At 38.9% G+C, this 21,095-nt stretch overlaps 2 protein-coding genes across 2 annotated transcripts; one reads left to right on the top strand and one right to left on the bottom strand.

Annotated features, from left to right (window-relative positions):
- The first annotated feature begins 2,069 nt into the window (after positions 1-2,069).
- Positions 2,070-7,533, top strand: LOC149827023 (uncharacterized). The gene is made up of 5 exons (XM_090019120.1): positions 2,070-2,434; positions 4,135-4,331; positions 4,568-4,848; positions 4,982-5,254; positions 5,961-7,533. The coding sequence occupies exons 2-5, from the start codon at positions 4,163-4,165 to the stop codon at positions 6,948-6,950; spliced, it is 1,713 nt and encodes a 570-aa protein (XP_089875246.1). The 5' UTR covers positions 2,070-2,434; positions 4,135-4,162; the 3' UTR covers positions 6,951-7,533.
- A 3,458-nt stretch (positions 7,534-10,991) lies between these two features.
- On the bottom strand, positions 10,992-11,895 carry LOC149827022 (dehydrin DHN4-like). Its single transcript, XM_090020203.1, has 2 exons — positions 11,637-11,895; positions 10,992-11,502 (listed from the first exon to the last, which is right to left on the bottom strand). The coding sequence occupies exons 1-2, from the start codon at positions 11,823-11,825 to the stop codon at positions 11,239-11,241; spliced, it is 453 nt and encodes a 150-aa protein (XP_089876329.1). The 5' UTR covers positions 11,826-11,895; the 3' UTR covers positions 10,992-11,238.
- Between the last annotated feature and the right edge of the window lie 9,200 nt (positions 11,896-21,095).

The following is a 21,095-nucleotide window of genomic DNA, read 5'->3' as shown; positions in this document are numbered from 1 at the left end:
TGCCTTATGTGGAGAACTTTTTGCTGATTCAAAAATCAATAACCATTAATAAAAACATGTTTTTTTTGTTAAAGAACACTGTCAAAATAAATTGAAATTCATTTTTTTTTTGTTAAAGAACACTATCAAAAGATTGATTTCTATTAAATCAACCTTGCTCGATAGGGCCAAATTGATCAAAACAACTCAGTACCAATGAGATCCCAGAGGGAGTTATGACCACAGAGGATGATATATGGATGAGTGGAGCTGGGTTCCCCCATAAAGGTGTTACACGGTTTCACAAAGAACAATTGACAAAAGAAGAAGAAAACACACATGGACGCATGTTCTTTCTTTAACATCGTCAGAGCCCACCCCTGGCTCCGCCAGTGCGGGGATGGACCTTAGTTGGATTGGTCCTATCTTCCTCGATTGCCCGGTTCTTCTTGTACCTCGTCGCCCTAAGCTATGCATATTTTTTTATTAATAAAATTGAGTTTCCTTTTCCCTCAAAAAATAGGAACTGCAAGTTTCAATTCCGAGACTTGGTTCTAACTTGTGGTCCGATATAATTGGATATAAATTTAAAGCTTATTAAAGTTTAATTTTTTAGCATGAACGTTTGTGTTCTAGAAGGTGGAAAAGACTAGGTGCTTCATGTGGGGCACCACCATCTCCCTTGTTCACACTGATACTCTAAGATCGATCCAAACTTGGAAGTCCTTCTCATAGAAGCAAATGCCACGGATCTCCTCCCCGCTTCACCGAATATGCATAAAAAAAATGCTGAAAATATAATATCGTGAGAATTTCTATATTTTTTAAGTGCCGTGGTTTTTGGTAAAAACATAAATGCCATGTTTCAAATGAGATATTTATGTTTTTAACAGCTATTTATCATGAACAAATCATGCGTTTTTTTATTTATTTTTATATTTATTTGTATTTCTCCATAAAAATATATTTTTATTTTTTATTGCAAAAAATGCACGAGTTTTTTTCAAGAATTTTCTATTTATGGCGAGTTTATTCAAGAATTTTCTATTTATGGCGAGTTTTTGGTTGCTAATATTTTGACGCAAACATATCTAAATCTCTCACAGGGACAATGTTATTTGGGTATTTTTCTTCAACGACACGACACGCTTGCTATGACAGACACGTCGAGACAACTTCTAGACTGTTATTTATACATAACACACATTTTCAATATCACGGGAGATGCCTTCCTTGTCTAAGAGTGCTCACGGTCTGTCACTTGACACGAAACAACCACCTTTCAAAACTCAAGGTCAGTGTGATAATGTGGGGTTGGTGATGGAGTTAATTTTTTCCTTTTAAATTTAATTAAAATGAGCATAATTAAATTTTTTTTTTTATAAAAAAAATGTCTCCCATCTCCTAATTTTCTTAAAAATCAGGTAACCATGTCTAGGGCTCATATGATGCCTATATCCTTGCGACATAGACCTGAATAATCATTTGTATTCTACCAAAAAATCATAAACATCAAAAGAGTTTCAATCTGTTTCAACAAAGCTTTTGATATTTGAAGAAAAATACACAAGCTTTCAATTCTTAGCTTTTTATTATAAACAACTGAAAACATTTAAGAAACCGCCCCAGGCGCAGAGACCTAGTCGCTCTGGCTCAGCCGATCCCAAGGAGTCACCAAGCTTCGGCTTAAGCAAGGGGTGATGCCCATGGGATTTGAACCGAGGCTGCCCGTCAAACGGCGTAGACCCTATCCCGCTTAGCCAAACCCCCTTGGGTCTATCAGCGTGGCACTATTGTTGCATTCTAAAACTATGACGACGTAAAGTATTGCTTCGGCATGTACATGAAAGTGATGCCCGTGAGATTTGAACCTTGACCGCCGGTTTAGTCCCTTATTATCACTAAACCAAACCGTTGAGAACCAGATAAAGTAGTATTTTTATCGTTTTATGTTGTCTGTATACATTTTACTGTTTTTATTTTAGTTATTTTGCCGATAGTTTTGACCAATAAAAATACAAAAAATATAAATATTTTCAATTTCTCGCGAGAAATTGGGTACTCTTTTAGCCGAGTCGGCTGGATAAGGTGGGCTCGTATTTTATTGGGGAGGAATTTCCACGAAGAGGACGGTTTCGTAATTCCGTGACAACGAGAGGGGCATCTCCAGAGATGATCCAATGGGGGAGGAAAGCACGATCGTAATATAGCACCCTTGCTTGTCTCCCTATAAAAGTCATTCCCATGGGGAGCGACTGAGGGTTTTGTGGGCGTTTTCCCTGTCGACGATGCTTCCTTGAAGCTTCCAGAGGAAGATTGCCGTTCCTTTTATGAACGCGGGGAAGATCGGAGGTGCACGCGGTTTCCTTCGCTAGATTGGATTTCTCTCTGATCGTCTCTTCCTCTGACGAATTGCTAGGGTTTATGATTCAGAAGAGGATCGCCTCGGCGTTTGGTGAGTTTCTTGTTATTTTCCCTCTTTCTTGGTCCTTTCATGTCATTTTTTTTGCTTAATCGGTTCAGATTGCTGTTTTCGAGTTTTTTTTGTGTGTGTGTGTGTGTGTGTTGGGCGGCTGGGGGGGGGGGGGTCGCATTTGATTTGGTCCGGATTACGAAAAGCAGTTGAATTTCGCAAGCGAACTCGTTAGGTTTTGTGATCTGGTGATTAATTAGGGTTTTTTAGTTTGTTTCGATGTGTTTTTTTTGGGGATCTGTTGGTTTTTTGGAAGGTGCTTAAACTGGATCTCTTTAAAAATGATGTATGACTTCGTTTTAGAATGACCGTTGTGGTTATGATGAAAAAAATTCTGATGAGGATCGTTCTTGCTTCAGCGATTTCTGTGGTTTGATGTGGGGATATTGATGGGATTTTGCCTAGATTGTACTTGTGTTTTTCTTTTTTAATTTTTTTTGGGGAAATTTGGGGTATCATTGAATTCTAGTATTGCTAGTAAAAATGGAATTTTGATGCACCAAGAACGGCGCTGGTTGCTTGCTTTGCTTCTTTTTTTCTGTTATATCTATTCCTTTATGATTTTCAATATTTAGTCCAAAATTAGAAGTGTATTAGATGTATGTTTGCTTGTTTGAAGTTAAATGGATTTGTTCTTTATTTTTAGTAAGGCTTTTGATCTCTATGCTTTGATAAAATATATTGGAAATTGTTGTACTTGGGGTTGAATCTTCTCCATCTATAAATTGATTACTTTTGATGGGAAGTTGGGGTTTAAAACATATCTGCTTGATTATTTTTTGATTGCTACTTGCTAGTTGATGAGCCATATGCATGAGAGACTGTTTTCACATATATTTATTTTATGAAGTTCTCAAATTTTGATTTTTGCATCGTCATGAGAATTGGTTGTGTAACATTTCTGTTTTGGTGGTATGAATGGCAATTTTGAAATGTGTTCGACTGCAAATGGCTTAATTCAATTTGATGTTACTTTCGGCTTTTGGTTTTTCTAGTATTCAGTTCGACATAGGCATTACCATATAATTCTATCAAATGAATGGATTTTGACTATTTCATGCTAACATAATGTCGAATTGTAATACATCATCTATACAGATGGATTATTCAGGACGTCGTGATTAAAATATGGATAATCTGAATTGTTATATGGTTAAGTTGGTTGCTCAGCTTTGTTTCGTTGCTTAGAAGCTTCTGCATTTATGTGTCTTTTTTTGGAAATTTAGTGACAGTTTTCTGAAGGTAATGTGTATTCTATGATGGATTGTCTATGTTTTGTTTTGAGTTGCACATTTCGACCCAGTTTGTGTGGAGCACTTGATGGTCTTCTCAATGGACATATTTGCCTGGTCCCAAATCGTATACTCTAGTCTTCAGGAATTCAACAGGCCATGTTTTATTTATTTGTTTTCTTAGGTTTCAATATCATCAATCATGATAGCCTGATTCAGTGTTGCAGATTTGGCTCATGTTGTTTCTTATTGTAGTTGGTGCTTTAGATCTGTGCTAGTCGAATAATCCTCCACTGTTACACCCATCATATATATTATGTAAACCTCTGATTGTGATTTGTCTCTGCCAACGTGTGCATTTATTGATCACAAGATCATTGATTTGGGAATTTTTTTGCTTCGGAATTCACTTCAGTAGCTGACAGAAGACTTTCTTGTGTATTGTTTCAGAGCTTTCTTTTTAAAAGTCTTTGGAGTTATGGATGTGCCAGACATTCTTTCGCTGCCTCCTGGTTTTGGATTCCATCCAACAGATGAAGAACTAGTTGCTTATTATCTAAAGAGGAAAGTCCATGATCAGAAACAGGAAGGCCTCGAAGTTATACCAGAAATAGACCTATATAAATATGAACCTTGGGACTTGCCAGGTATTCTTTCCCAGGATTGTCTTGTTCTGCATTCCATTCATTTTGATATTTTCATACTTTCATGAATAGTGCCCTTGAAAAGGTTTGCTTCATTGATCTTGTCATACGATTTTGTTGGAGATATAATTGTGCTCCCTCCACGGACAGAATTTTGGAATTTATTTTTGATCAATGATCATCAATTCATTTTAAAGCATCTTAAAACCTTGCTGTTGTGAATTGATTATTAATTTCAGGAAAATCTTACATCCCTAGCAGAGAATGCAAATGGCATTTCTTCACCCCCAGGGACAGGAAGTATCAAAATAGTTCTCGAAAGAATAGGGCAACTGAAGCTGGTTACTGGAAGGCTACTGGAAAGGACAGAAACGTCCGTTCTGCTAAGCGCATTGTAGGGACCAAGAAAACCTTGGTATTCCATGAAGGCCGCGCTCCACATGGAAAACGTACTGATTGGGTTATGCATGAGTACCATTTGGATGAAAAAGAGTGTGAAGCTGTAGCACCTGGCTTGCATGTACGGGCTTTCTTCTTTGACTTTGCTCTTGTTTTACTTTTTTCAGGTATCCAGAGTATGTATTTTTCTGTACGAGGAACTTATTATTATTATTTTGGCGGTGCCTGTTTTGTAATTTTCTTTCATGGAACAGGATTCTTATGTTCTCTGTCGAATTGCAAAGAAAAATGGCTTGGATTCACAACATGAAGATGATGGTGCAGCAGAGACCGAAACTAATGATTATTCTCCAAAGGAAACTGCAATCGTTCTATTGCATGAGCCCAAATTGGAAGAGGAGTTTGCTGGAGGGGTTGAAGAAGTGGCACGAGTGGCTTCTCCATTTGAGAAGTGGTTGGACTCGGTTGTTTACGATCCTGATCCATTGGCAGCTTCCTACTTGGGAACTAGTGAAAGTGAACTCCAGGTATGCTCTGACCTCTGCTGACCTGAACACTAGCGTCTCTACCTGTAGTAGTAGTAATAGCACATGTAATAATAGGATTGACATGGTTCCAAGTGTGTTAAGAGTACTAGGTTAAGTGTTGTATGTCTCTCTAACACCCCGAGATGCATTGCCTGATATTCATTGGCATGAACTATGGCGAGAATTCTAAAGAACATGAGGTAGATAGTGGTTAACTTACATATGTATTTTCTGAAAGTTATTTCCTGAAAATTGTCATGTTCTGCAATGCTTCGAGATGGCTTGAAGATTGAACTAATACAATAGTCATGAGAGTTGATAATTTGTGGGTTAGAATAACGAAGGATTCAGAGAAACATTGCATTGCCTGATATTCATTGGCATGAACTATGGCGAGAATTCTAAAGAACATGAGGTAGATAGTGGTTAACTTACATATGTATTTTCTGAAAGTTATTTCCTGAAAATTGTCATGTTCTGCAATGCTTCGAGATGGCTTGAAGATTGAACTAATACAATAGTCATGAGAGTTGATAATTTGTGGGTTAGAATAACGAAGGATTCAGAGAAACCTTATGAGTTTATATGGAGCTTCTTTGCCTGCCTGCTCACTTTGGTGCTGTATCTATTATTATGTTCATCTCATTGAGACTTGTTTCGGGCTGGACCAGAGCAATCAGTGATTTACACTATTTCACTTTTGCAGGTTAACCTTGACTCTCCAAAGGCAGAGGACTTAGTTGCCTCTGATCATGAGCTTCCTGTCAAATATGCGTGCCAAGCATCTGAGTCCAGCTTCTATAGCAACCTTGAGAATCCTGATGAATTCCATGCTGGAAACTACTCAGAAGTTGATTCTGCGAATGAACAGCAGATTCTTGAAGAATTGTACATGGCTGCCACGGGAGAGCCACTGAACCATCCATCAACAACGGATGGCATTTCACTCTCTGATATTGGCTTTGATGAACTGTCAGTGGTGGATCCTGGATATACAGATGTTATATTCAATGGGAATGAAACTGGAATTCAGATCCGGAGGCGCAATCACGAGTTGCCGAAAGAGTTTACAGGTCCGAGGATCCGAATGCAGATCCATAAGATGGAATCAACTGCAATCAGAGTAGTGGAAACCTGCACATACGTGGATCAAACGGTCACTGTTCTTTGTGAGCATGATGATTCAGAGTATGAACTTCAGGAGCAATTGCATCTCTTGGAAAGCTACAGCGAGAAATCACCTGTTAAAACAGAACATTGCCTCGTATCCAAAAGCTCAGCATCATCGTTTGGCCAGCCTGAAACTAAATGCAAATTGGAACCACCAAGTACAGGATCGTCATCATCCACCCTGATAAAAGATGGTGGCAGGACAGCCCCCTCAGAAGTTGATTCTGGTCTCGTCACAAACACAGCTGGCACTAAATTTATACCAAAAGCAGCAACAAGTTTGAAACCTTCGGTACCATCTTCTGCTTCAGGTCTTGTCCAGAGGTGGTTATGGCCTTCTCCATCTAACATTAATGAACAACCTGGAAATGTTGCTACTGATTGTGAACTTGTCCGAGGTGGAGTTTGCGGTTTCATGGTGCATCTGAGACGATACCTCTCAACCGGCTTAAATTGGCTGTGGCCCACTTCCTGTGTTCTTGGGTCTTCTCTGACGCTGGGTTGTTTTCTCCTTCATAACATATGACGCTACGTCAAAGGAACTTCGACTCTCCAGTTATAGCGTACAAGTTGAGATATTATTTCCAAACCAGTTTGGTGTTAACTTATTACAGAGATATTTGATAACACACACTGCTATTACTGCAACTATCACAGATACTGCTAGGTACAGTTCACAGTTTGCCAGATCTCGGTTTTCTACTGCCAGTGGATCTGGAGGTATCTTATGTTCAGTCCACTGCTTCTAGCGCTTGTTAACACCTTACCGGTTGATTGCTAAGACTGCCTTGAAAACAATTGGTTAGCTTCTGATGTCTATGATTGCGCTGAAAAGGGTTGGTTAGCTTCTGATGCTTATATTACTGGTGCTATTAGGAAGGTTCCGAGTACTATTTCATATGTATGTAGATGGTCTATTAATGCTTAAAAAAAGTACAAAAAAAAAGAGGGGGGAAGGGGAGTAGTTATGATCTTCACGTCGTGCAAAATTGAAGTATCAAAAGAGTTGAAATTGGTTGGTTCTGTGTACAGATTTGTCTGGTTTCCCCCCCTATAAGGCTGATTATATTATGGTATTGATGTTTATTACTTTATATTGTCTTGTTAAAGTAGTTGACTTCTCTCTCTCTCTCACATTCAACATACGTGTAAATAAATTTTAGTAGGCATGACTAGCATTTGCAAGGTTGTTTAGGGTCCATAATTCGTTGCATTTCATTGTCTTGTGAGTTTTTGTATTGTCCTTTAAATTTGAAAATAAGCCAACATTCTCATGGTAAAAGGTTAAAACATTTTAAGGTGTTCAAGCTCAGCTTGTTTCTTGTATTGAACCGAATCGAACCAAGTTGAGTCAAGCTTGAGCTCATGAAAAACTCAAAATTAATGATCCTAAAATGAGATAAATGAGCCAAGCAAGAGCGAACTCATTTACAAAACTACTATATTTTTTCAAAGTTGAAAATAATAAAATTGAACTTTAAAGCTGCTAAGAGAAGCTTAAATTTGCTCATGTACAAAACAAATAATTGTTTCGGAATTTTAACTTTGAAGTTATTACTTTCCCGCCAAACACTTGAACCTTTGTCCTATAATATAAAATATATGTAAACTGTATTTATTATTACTTGACAAGCTTATCTTCAAGCGGTCTTTTTACGAAGCCTAACATGAGCCAAACCACGAACGGGTCATCTGGTTTCCCAGGGCTAATTTTGTTTTTTGATGACGAAGTTCCCTGCCAAAGCAGCTAATATCTGGGCGGGGTCATCGACACCGAAGCCCTTACTAAGTCCACCAATGAAAGGCACCTGCACACCTGGTGGTAGTCGAACCTGGGATGAAGGGGTTAGCACCTTCTCCTCAAGCCCATTACCACTCGGGCGATCCCAGGCCTATTTACGAAGATTTTATTGTAATTTGACTTACCATTAGCAATAATCGAAGTCGATATTTCCTGGCAGTTTCCAGGAAAAAACATAGCCCCCCAATTTTTTGAGTTCTCCAGGAAATGATTGGCCCCTAAACGGGATTTTTCCAACAGGTAATTCAAAACAAGACCCAGTTTTGTCTTCATTTATTTAAGTTTGCCCCCCCTCTCTCTCTCTCTCTCTCTTAAATTATACTTTAAAAAATTCGATACTACACCAATTCTACCCTCATTAAATAGGAAACAGATCCGGTCATGCTGAACATGGGCATAACGCTCGTTCAAAACAAGACCCAGTTTTGTCTTCATTTATTTAAGTTAGACCTCTCTCTCTCTTAAATTATACTTTAAAAAATTCGATACTCACCAATTCTACCCTCATTAAATAGGAAGCAGATCCGGTCATGGTGAACATGGGCATAACGCTCGTGCAAAGATCGTGGTGGCCCACCATTACACGTTTCGGATGAATGACACTTAACGCTTTCTTATTTCTGTCAGGTTTTAAATGAGAAAAAAAAACTATTAAAAAATAAGTTGTACGGACCTTGAAAAGATGCCTGCTTTCGGGGTCTCTCTTTCTCTCCGTTAACGAAGGAAGGTGGATCGGTGGCGAGTGAATAGGGGCGTCTCCCATAACGGCTCGCCATTAATGACATGGTTGTGGTTGTGACTATTCGGATGTCACTGGAGCTCTGCTGCCAGATCCGATGAGTGCATCTTTTCGGTGAGCAAGCTTCTTCCGCAGATGCATCGATTAATCACCAGTTTTGTGGGTCGAATTATCTGAAGGGCTGGTTTTGATGGGGACCCAGAGAGACCCAACCTTGGCATCTTCTCCCTCAATGCCATTAGCCTTCTTGTACGAGGACATGACATTGAACGAGACTCTTCTACCAGACGACTTACAGACCAAAGCAGCAGAGGCGTTTGAGTCTCGTGAATGTTGCTGGTGCGTCGTGAGCCATGGCGGTAAGAGGGGGGATGCTTTATTTTTTAATAGTTTTTCTATTTAAGTACCACGTGGCATTCATCCAAGACTGTCTGAAGGCTCATGTTCATGCTGACCTGATCTGTTTCCATTAAATACCATTTATTTTTCACAATCAGCCTCTTTAAGGGTAAAAGTGATTTTTTCCTCATGGCAAAAATCACAAATTTACGTGAAAACAGGACACAGGTTTGGAAGCGAGAAAGATGGGAGGAAAAGTAATACAAAATAAAATGCCCGTATAGATTTTTCGATCATTTCAAATAAGATTTTTCTGCCGAGAGAGTTTTTTTCTAAAAATATATTTTTTGATAGGAAGCATTTCCCCATAAAGGTGACAAAAAAAATTTGTGAACTCTTTCTGTCTCACCGCTATAACCACCCACTACCATCCATCTTTACCACCACTATCCATCAAACCACCACCATCATCTATCTCACCATCATCACCACGACCCATCTTTCGAAAAACATAAAACCTGTCCTCACAAATTTTTGCCATTCGTCTCACTACCACCATTACCACCCACCTCTCGAAAAACCGCACCAGATAAGCTCCATCATCACCATGATAATTTTTCACCACCATAGTCATTAGTCATCATCATCCATCGCACCACCACCACCACCCTCCTCACCATCCATCAGGACCATCACCACAATCTATTATCACCCACCTCTCAAAAAACGGCATCTAAGAAGCTCCACCCCCAAAACTATTTTTCCACCACCACCATCCATCTAACCACCACAACCCACCCATCCAACTCACCACTACCACCCACCTCGAAAGAGCTCCACCTCCTCCTCCTCTCTTATCTTTTTTTAGATTTTTTATTTTATTTTTCTCAGTAAAAATTTAGTTTTATATCAAAAACTTTTCATAGGCAAAATGCCTTTTTTTACAAGAGTTTATGACGAGAGCAGGTTGTACGTTCCCCCAGAACACGGGCCGCGTGTTTGGGGTCCGCACTCATTCGGTTGTTTGGGTGTACGAAGAAATATTGCGGATCCCAGGCACTCATTCGGACCCGAACACGCGGCCCGAGGGAAACATACAACCTCCTCTCAAGAGGATTTGATGATCTGGAATATCTTTCTTGTTTTTAGTTTTAAAAGAGGGTTCAAATACGTGGCTCTCTGTTTTCAAAGAGATCAGAATGGGTTTGATGATCTTTCCAGATGCAGCGAGGGGTGCAAAATCCAATGCAAACTAAAGATATCATGCTTGATTTGGTGCTTTAAAAACCCTCACCCTCAACCTGAAGCTTGCAAATAGGTCTTCAAAAGCCCTAAACAAACAAACGCTAGCAGCGCTTAAACATGATTTTTGGGTGATTTTTCATGGACTATATATAATTGGGTGATGGTGGTGAGATGGGCGGTGGTGAAATGGAAAATATTTTTATCAAAAACTGTATTTAAAAAAAAAACTCTATATAATTGGGTGATGGTGGTGAGATAGGCAAATTTTCTTGAAAATGGTTGAATCTAAATTATAAAAAAAAAATTAAGGTATTGATATTTAAATAACCCTTAGAAGTACGATTTTGAAAATGAGACTAGACATTCACCAAACCCAATTTCTCGGACCGACCCATAACTAGGATGGCAGTGGAGATAAGGTCTCCACCCTTTACCAACCTTTCTTACAATGGAAACCCTTCAAACATAAAAACTGGTAACACGAAACAAACCAAAACCCATCATCTTGACAAAGCACAGAACACGTATAATAACACGATTTTATAACCTTACAACACAAGGAAACATACACCAACCTACTCCCTCACTGAACCCCACGGATCACATGTCCATTTATTTTATGTCTAATACCCTCATTTACCAGCCCTAGGTAAGCTAGTTATGGCCTCCGGGCAACTTCTCCTTGATCTTCTACATGACGCCCTTCTTTTCCCCAGTGTGGTGGACGGGTTGCCCGCTAGCATCATGCCCAGTGCACCCTTCTTCCTTGTGGCCTCCGGGCATCTTCTCCTTGATCTTCTCCATGACGCCCTTCTTTTCCCCAGTGTGGTGGACGGGTTGCCCTCTAGCATCATACCCAGTGCGCTCTTCTTCCTTGTGGCCTCCGGGCAGCTTCTCCTTGATCTTCTCCTTGATCCCCTTCTTCCTCCTCCCCCCATGTCCATCATCTTCTGACTGCACCAACATTAACGATTACACCACGAATGAACCTATATTTACGATTTACGTCACAGGGGATACGCCACCGATCTGACGATCGGACACGTGTCATATGGAAAAAGACGTGAAAGTAAAGGCAAAAGACTTACAGAGCTGGAGCCGGAGCTGCCGGAACGGTGCAGCACTGCCTGTCCTCCGGTGTCGGTGCCGTGCAACACGTGCGCCTGACCTCCCGTGCCGGTCGAGCCCGGGGCCATGCCGTACGGGGCCGTACCCTGGTACCCGGTTGCACCGGTCCCTCTCACGGGATTTCCATACTCGTCACGATGATGCTCCATCTTTTTCTCTGTTAACTCCAACAGGTTCACGAAATATATCACGAAATTGGCGACCAAAGACGCGAAAACAGACCACGAAATCCTATGAGCACGAGAGGACTTTAAATAGCACAAGATTTGGGAAGAGCAGGTACTCTTAGTCTTACGCGTGTCGACCGATCTCGACGTGCATGGTCGTGGAGGTACACGTGTTCACTTGAAACGTTTTGGGAGTCGACACGTTTGTCTGCAGGTGGATAAAGATGACACTAGCATACCATACGTGGCAGCTTAGTGTTGCCGATGCGTCTAGATCCGCCACGATGTATTCTTTTTTAGACTGGAGCGTAGGAGTGTCGGTCGAGTATGGTTTGGACCCAAGTAAAACCAGACTCCTTGAACTAAATTTTCGAGTATGGTATCGAGTTCGAACTCAGGTCTAACCGAGTTCACTATGAGAATAACCATACTTGGATCTGATAAGAACTATATGAACCAAACCCAAACCATACCCGATAAAACCATATTTTTTTAGTATTTGTATATTAAAAAATTGCAGGTCTTAATCTGAACTCGAATCGAGTCGGAGTTTGATATAAACTTTCACAAACTATACCAGAGTCAATGTATTAATCAGACCTTCAGATCCAGACCCGAGTCTTAATCGGGTCTTCTTGTTTATCACCGTACCCTGACCCTATAGGGTTTGGTTCTGATCGGGTCCGGGTAAACCAAGCCCATTGCCCCCCTTACTAAAGGGGCTTGGTTTTTCTTGTGAGGTTCAAACATAAACAAAGATATTTCATTTCATTTTTCTTAAGGTGGAGGCAGAAATATTTTTTTTTACGTATGTTGGGAGCAGCCAGGTAAGGGATTGAACGAAGGGAAGCACCCACGTGGACCCGACTCATGTCAGATATAACCTAATCCAGCTTACTCAATTTCATGGACGGACTTAAAGTGAAGCAAATGGACCCGACTCATGTCAGATATAACCTAATCTCGCTTACTCAGTTTCATGGACGGACTTAAGGTCGGATGGAGACAGTCCTCACCAAAACAAGATCGGGTTAGCAAATTTATCATATTAAAACTTGCGTGTAATCATAGTGCAATCTAGTTGTAACTAGAGTTGGATTCGGATTGAGATGTGAAATTACAAAATTGAGTCGATCCAGTTTAACTAGTTGGATCTGATTTCCCTTACCGGCCTGTAAAATTACAAAATTGAGTCAAACTACCAGCGCGCCAGTGAAAGCCTCTTTTCTTGTAGTGAGGATATTTGGATCTGTATGATGTCTCACTCATGACTCAAACCCACATTGTTTAGATCTCTAGTCCGTGGCACCTTTCACGGATCTAAACCATAACGGATGCATCTCTTCATTATAAAAAAAAAAAAAAACCAACCGGGGCTCATCTTCTTTGGCAGGAGCAGTTAGTGTACGTAGACGTTGGAAGTTCAAACCCCAAATAGTAAGGTTGTATAACTGGTAAGGGTCTGCCTAACCCCAGCTTTTTCTGTCCAAAAAGAAAAAAGAAAAAAGAACAATCCCATCACAAACCAGACATTGGTAGGCATTTGATTGGTAAAACCAATATTAAATTTGCCTAATTTGTTTCTTAAAAAAACTAAAAAATGTCAAATTGAATCAATCTTGAATTAGCCCCATTTTACCATCAGATGATGTGCATTTAAAAGAAATAAAGGAATTGAATCGATCTTGAATCAGCCTCTTTTGAAGCATATTTGGGTCGTTCCGATCTGACCCATTTTCACAACATTGGGTAAAACTCTTGAGGAATCACTCGGAGTACACCTAACATTTACTTTTAATGGGTTTGAAACTTATGGCGTCTTGTCAACTTGGTGAAGCTTACTGGTCATCCTAATAGATGAGCGAAGCTCTTGAGGAAACAAAAAACTAAAATGATTTTGAAAAATGAACACACTATAAACACAAACTTTTACGTGGTTTGATCAATGTGACCTTCGTTCACAAAATACTATCTTTAGACGACTTTGAGAGAGGTTTTCTTGCTTTATACATCTGTTTACACCATTTAGATTCCTTGAAGGAAGAGACTTGAGAACATACAAGTATATCTAGAACTCTTTTTGGATTACATTGATGAAGATGAACTTGTTTTGGAATCTTTTTAGACGATTTCCATAACTGATTCTCTTGAGACTCTTTATGAGATAGAGTTTGTTGTTGGTGATGATCAATGTAAGACTCGCAATTTTTTTGAGAAAATTCAATGTATGGTAAGAATTTTTAGAGAAATATTTTTATATATCTACGAGGATCTTTGCATTCACGTGTATATATATATGTATATATTTATTTATTTAATGAAACAAATGCATATGTGTACATATTATAATGCATTTTTCATCAAAACCCTAAGTTTTATTCAAATTGCATAAGATCAATAAAATTGCACATTGAAGAAGTTAATTGTTTTAAAACCCTTTTATTTCACGAAATTTGAATGCGACTCTAAAAGAACTATGGGTTTTATCGAAAATGAAAGTTGAGCAATTCACTATATATATATATATATATATATATATATATATATATATATATATATATATATATATAACATTTATTTCAATTTCCTTCATAGGTGGGCTTGGGCTTGATCGGAGGGTCAAAACCCACCATGGCTCAACCTCACTGGGCATCACCCATGTGAGGGAGCCTAGCTGGTCGAGTTGACCAAGCTGAGCGATGGTAAGGTGGTAATAAAAGATAAGAATCTAAAGAAGGTGTGTGGTTTGGCCAAGTGAGTGGCAGCCCATGGCATCCATATAATTTTCAGAAGTGCAATCAATAAGGAGGTGTGATTCTATTGGGTGCATGGGGCAGCAACCCCATGGCACTTTTGAAAAATCAAAAAGAGAATTTGAAAAGAAGAAGATGAATGAAGCATTTCGGCAACCATGCAAGAGTATTTCACTCTTGCACTTGCCTAGATGGGTGTTGAACACACCATGGCCGTTGGATCATCCAAATTGATCCAAGCCATCCGTTTGTCATGGAAGCATATAAAAGCTTTTAGAAAAAAAGAGAGAGCCAAAGAGACATTTTTGGAGCTCTCTCTCTGTCTCTTTCTCTTCTCTCCTCTACTCTCTACTGAATTTTTGGTTTGTGCTAGTGTGGGTGTGTGATTGTTGTGGAGTTTCATTTCAAGCTTAAGAAGACATCTCTTCCTCCTCCAATCTGAAAGCAAGGTGAGATTTCCTCTCTTTTTACCATTTTTAGTGGTTGATGTGTATTTGGTTCAACATGAAGCCCAAAACCCTACTTGCATCTGGTGCATGCAAGAGTTTTTGGTGGATTAGGGTGTGCATGTGATAGAATGTGCTTTCTCCACGATTTTTTAGCACCCATGTACTTATTTGTTTGTGCAAATGCATTTTTCACTCACGGTTTCTCATTTCTTGTTGAAAATGGGTTCATTGTGATTTTTTTTTAAATGCTTAGAACCCGGAACTCCCTTCTTTCATTCTGTGAATGCAAGGGGTTCTAGGTGAATCCATGATGGAGGATTGTGTTCTTTTGGCATATGGTGAGATGTCATTCCTTTTCATTGTTTCTTTATTTTCTTTATTTTTGTTGTTTTTCTTTTCGGCTTGCTCGCTTGGATAGGGTTCGGTTGGATGCATGGATGACCGGACTGGGCTCACTCGCAGCCCAACCCAGCTCAGTCACCATCCTCCTCTTTCCCCTTCCGCTTTTCCCTGTCCATGGTCGAGCTACAGTAGCACCCAGTCCAGGGCCTGTTGTAGCCCCTTTGTCTTCAGCCTGACTGGTCTGAACCACCCCGATTCAGACCTGTAAGGGTCACCCTGGACCGAGCACGGGCTCGGTTAGAGGCTCCCTGCTGTGGCTGGCAACCGGGTGTTGGTTGCACCTGGGATGCTGGTCGCCGGCTGCAGGCCTTCCAGCGTACGCCTGTAAGCCTGCATTGCCGCTTCTTTTTTTTTGGTGTGGCAGCACCATACCGGGCTGGACACCCCGGTCCAGACCCTTGCTCAAGGCCTGATCATTCCCGCAAAGGTCTGAACGGGTTGGTTCATACCTAGGTTGCCTGTGTGCCACGGCCTGCACCCAGTTTGGGTTAGGTCATGGCTGTCGTGTTTGGTCGTGCCACACTGGGTCTGAACAATCCTGTCCAGACCATGTGTGTTGTCAGTACACTCCAGTACAGGTCTGGACCAGACTGTCCAGACCTAGGTTGTTTGCCTCGGTTGTGACTTGTACCCTATCGGGTTAGGTCATGGTTGCCACACACTGGCCCCAAATAGGGTGCAATGTGTTGGCTGTGTTTTTTTTTTGGCATTGTGGCATACCCTGTTGTTGCGTCAGGGGGGGGGGGGCAACAAGTGACAGCTTGCTGCTCACTTGGGTCACTTTGAGCGCAAGGACCATGACTCTTGCATGGTCGTAGTCGGTTGTTGCATTATCTTCCGTTGTCGCCTCGTAGGTTGTAGTTGTCTTTAGTGTTGTTTTTCCTCAACCAGTGTGGCCACGTCAATTGGTTCTTTAGGCGTCAAAGACTAGCATATTGATTAAATCACAAACTCCTTATTCAAATTGTGCAAAAATAAAGCATGTCAATATATTTTTACAATGTTATTATTACCGCACATCACTTGCACATCATGTCATGTGCATGGGAATCCTTCGTTAAATTCTGTATGAATGATGGTGTGATGTGTTGCAATTATGTGAAATGCCTTGCGCTTAATGGCACCTACTGCGATGCATAAAGGCATGCGATGTGACTCATGGACTATAAATGCTTATCTTGTCATAATTGCAAATAACTTGTGAAAATGTGTATTTTGCTTATATATTGTTAGTTGTTAAACCATGACACCTCTCACTTGCACATATTTGCACATTGCAATATGGATTGAATGTGATATACGTAAATGTTACCATTTACATTCGATAATTGTGCAAGAATATGTAGAATATGATGCATGCCTTCGCACTCGCACTTTGGCACACCATGACATTATAGTGGACTATATGTTGCTTACATCGAGTGTCATGTTTGGGTATTGTACGCTATCATGTTATAGATTGTATACACTTTGGGTACTACACTGATGTATGCCACACACTACACACTTGATTTATCTCGACAAAGGATTGGAAAGTTAGCACCACATAGGGTATTGACACAAATTGTCAATTGAGGTTATGCGACTCCACATGAGTCATGTTGGGCGATGGTCCCATATTCGTGAGAGAGCTCACGTGTTGTGATACCCTAAGAATAAAATGGTGTTGTATCACCTTCACAGGTGATGTGCTGTTTCTTTGGTCATGTGAGGCTCAAGCACGTGAATGGGCAGGCAAAGACCTCATTTGTGTGACCCTGCGAGGACCACGAGGCATGTGTGCCAAAACACCTCAAAAAGAGGTGTGTTGTCAAACTAGCTTAAGAAAGATAAATTGCTTGGTTACTCATTCACAAGACGGTTTACCTTGAAGAGGGTAGATGGTACAAACCTCGAGTGACAGGTCGTTACTATGATACATTAATAGGAGCAAAGGCATCATTTTGACCTCCAGTCACTCTGAGTTAGGGAGGTTGAGGTTACCTTTTGAGCTACCTCCACTACTGCACTAGTAAGGATTGTAATTCATTACCTATGTGTGGTTTCTCTCAGCCTTGGGCTGCTCGCATGAGGTTACTCGGTCTGTAGCTTCCCCAATTACCACCTTAGAAATAGAATAACATACGTCGGGTGCTTGTCTCACAGAATGTGAGGTTTTTTCACGTACCCGAAGGAGTAAACAAGAAGAACATAATCACTAACCAATCACATGCTGACTTACCTTGATTAGTTGTTTTATTTCGTACATTAGAGTTGTACAATGTGTTTTCTTTCTTTGCTTCCTAGTTGTACGTACTGTAGTTGTTTTACCTTGGTTATATGTTTATAACTATCTCATCATGTTGCACATAGCTTTGTATTGCTACTTTTGTTATTTCTCTTAGTACTTACACTTGTTGCATGATTGCATATATATATATATATATGCTCGCACACACATGAACTTTGATTGCATATTTTTAATTGTTTCATCATGATAGTTGTAGTTCTGTTACGTACTTGTGATGCATATCTTAACTGCTCTCATGCTTTATGTTTTCTTGAAAATGGTATATCTTGATTGGTTATCTCACTAGCTCGCAAGAGTACTAACCCCGTTTTATGGGGATGCAGGTGATGATTAGACTAGCTGCAATGCGACGGCTGCACGGCAGGAGGCTTGGGACCCACACTTGGACTCGTGGTCTTGGCTTTTGGTTTTGAGGGGATTTTCTCCGACTTTTGGGAGACTTGTATTTACGATGTATTCATGGTCTCATTTTGTAAAAGACTTTTATATAATGACTTTTGGTAATTGATATTTATTCTTCTGAAAGAGTCCATATGAGGTTGTTTCCCCTTGTTTTTTGTTATTGATTTAAAACCTTTTAAAAAAATAGCTAAAAAAAATCTAGGGTTTTTCCTTGGTTGGGGTTTGAGCGTTACAATCAACCTTCTCATCAATCTCATCTGGACGCTTCTCATGAGGATTGTGCTATCCATTTGAGCACACTTGAGAGTCTTGTATGATTTTAATCTTGACATGTCTTCTCAAGACAACGTACGTGAGGTTGAGCTTGTCTTTGAACTAGGTAAACCATGGACTTGCTAACAATTTTGTGAGGACATTTGCAACTTGATCTTGAGTTGGAACAAACTGAACTTTAATTTCTTGATTTGTAATTTTTTTTAACAAAATGGTAGTTGATTTCTATATGCTTAGTGTAATATCATGTGTTTTTTTATAATGTTAAATTCTCAGATTTCAGAAAATTTGGCTAATAGTTTTGGTAAAGTTGATAAAATTCTCGATTTTAGGTGGAGCCAGTTGAGTCTCAGCTTGGCCCAAGACCCATTGACAAGACCTAAACAATCCAATTAAGATTTGGTAAACCTTTTTATTTTTTACCTTTAAAATCGAGGAAAATTTAGGTTAAATTCAAAAGAAATTCAGAGGCAAAATTCAAGTAATATATAATTAGATGCGTCTCAAAATTCTAAAAACATTGATATTTTATTTTTTTGAATTCGAGGTATGGTTGGCCCGAAAATCATATTTTTTCAAAATTAACCTATAGCGATATGACTAGTTCTGGATTAGATTGGATTGGATCTAATCCATTTAATCCAAGTTGATATGGATCTGGACCCTATCCAAGATCCATATTAATTGCAATCTGATTCAGATTATGATCTATATGGATATTGGATATAGATTTGGATCTTGGATCTGAATCTAGATCTAAAATACGATTCTAACCAATTTAAAGTTTTAAATTCAACATAAAAGTTAAATTGAGTGAAATTCCATGTTAAAAAGGACTCCCAATGGGTGGAGATACCCTGCCATATAATTTGGCTTTCAAAATAGTTTTAAGGTCGTGAGTGTCGATTATTGATTAGCATTATTTTGGAATACTTTTCCATGCTGTCATGATTGGCTGACTACTAAATCGTTCTCATGATGTTTATATATATATATATATATATATATATATATATATATATATATATATATATATATATATATATATATATATTATGTCATATGTGTTGTTAAATGCTTGAACTCTTAAGTTATGTGGGCTATTGTAGAGCATAATAGTGTTGCATATTCTTGTGTGATACCTGTAGTCACATGTTTCTGTAGTAAAAATAAACTGCCAACAACATGATAATGCAATCTTGTGTATTGTGGCAACATAGATATGACTAAAAAGTTATGTTATGTATCCCGAGCATGCCCAAATTTGTTACATGAATGACAAAAGTATTTATTGGTTATGTATAATCATGCAAATGAATATTATGTTGGCATAGGTGTGCATATCCTGAACAAAAAATTTCTAAAGTTATTTTTGATGTTGCATTTAACATGATTATGTGCATGTTTGGATATTATGCATATAATGAATCATAAAATAATTCTTGTTGCAAGCATTTGTTAGTTTGCATATGCAATTTATATAGTATATACATTCTTATGGTGTATAAATGAATATGCATTGTGGACATTTTTCAATAGTTGTGTGCATGCATGTTTACTAAGGATTTTGTATAAGATGCATCAGTGGTCAGATACGAACACTTGTAGGCCATGTGGGATAGAAACATGTATTGCTAGAAGATTAGTATTCATGCATTGCAAAATTCACTTTTGAAATTATTGACTTTCTAAATTAATTGCACTGTTAAAATTATGGCAAGTCAGGTTTCATGTTGTGTTTTGCATGTTAATTTGCAAAACTATTCTTTTGGTAAAGAACTTGAATTTTGCTAAAAAGACAAAAGAGTCATACAATGTAATTAATATTTTTTTTCTAGATGTTCTTTCTACAGTGTGCGAATCTTGGATGACAGTTTGAGAGAAACTGTGAGGATAGTAAAACTCTGTGTACATTTGTGCCCCTAAACCTAATATGGTGGTTCACCTCTCAATTACGATTTTAGAGAGTTTCAGCCACTTTGCTTGAGGGTGTTGTTGTAGACACAACTGTTGTTATTGGTATACAAAGAAAGTGACATCAGTGGATGTTGATTTTTCTGTTGTCCCAACATTATATGTTGTTTTTTAATATTCTGATGGATGATATTGATTCTTGATATCAGTTGAGGGTCAAGTGTGAAACCTACTAATAAAATATAAATTTTATGTAAGTCACCACTGGGAACCTAACTTGGACTTCATAAACTATTGTGCCCATTTTGAGTATTCGCGTGTTTAATGAAAAGTGAAACTAAAATTGTGTGCATTTAATAGGGATATGCATGTGATCATGCATATATTTTAGGGTTTAATTCACATTAAACTATGCATGATTTCATAAGAAATGTTTTAAAAACTTAAATTTATGCTAGTTTTGAGAAAATGTGTGAAAAGAATAAAATACAGAAAATGCTTGAAAATAAGTTTGTTTTGTTGTTTATTTCAAAGTTTATCGTTTACAATCAACTTAGTAGGTAAGGTTAGAAAAATAAAGTGGGAAAACTTTTTAGAAAATAGATATAGCTTAGTTTGGTAAAATAATGTAGGAATTAGTGCTTTAGGAAATATTAGCTTTTAGAGGCTCTTTTAAGAATTCCCAAAAAACAATAAGGGTTTATGAAAAAAATCACATAACTGCCAGCAAACCTCTTTAAAAACTCAACAAAGAGGGAAAGTGAGGCAT

This window comes from Nuphar pumila, chromosome 10 (genome assembly GCF_984573655.1).
Source record: "Nuphar pumila chromosome 10, dmNupPumi1.hap1.1, whole genome shotgun sequence".
NCBI classification, from domain to species: Eukaryota; Viridiplantae; Streptophyta; class Magnoliopsida; order Nymphaeales; family Nymphaeaceae; genus Nuphar; species Nuphar pumila.
This window is presented reverse-complemented; position numbering and strand designations above follow the sequence as displayed.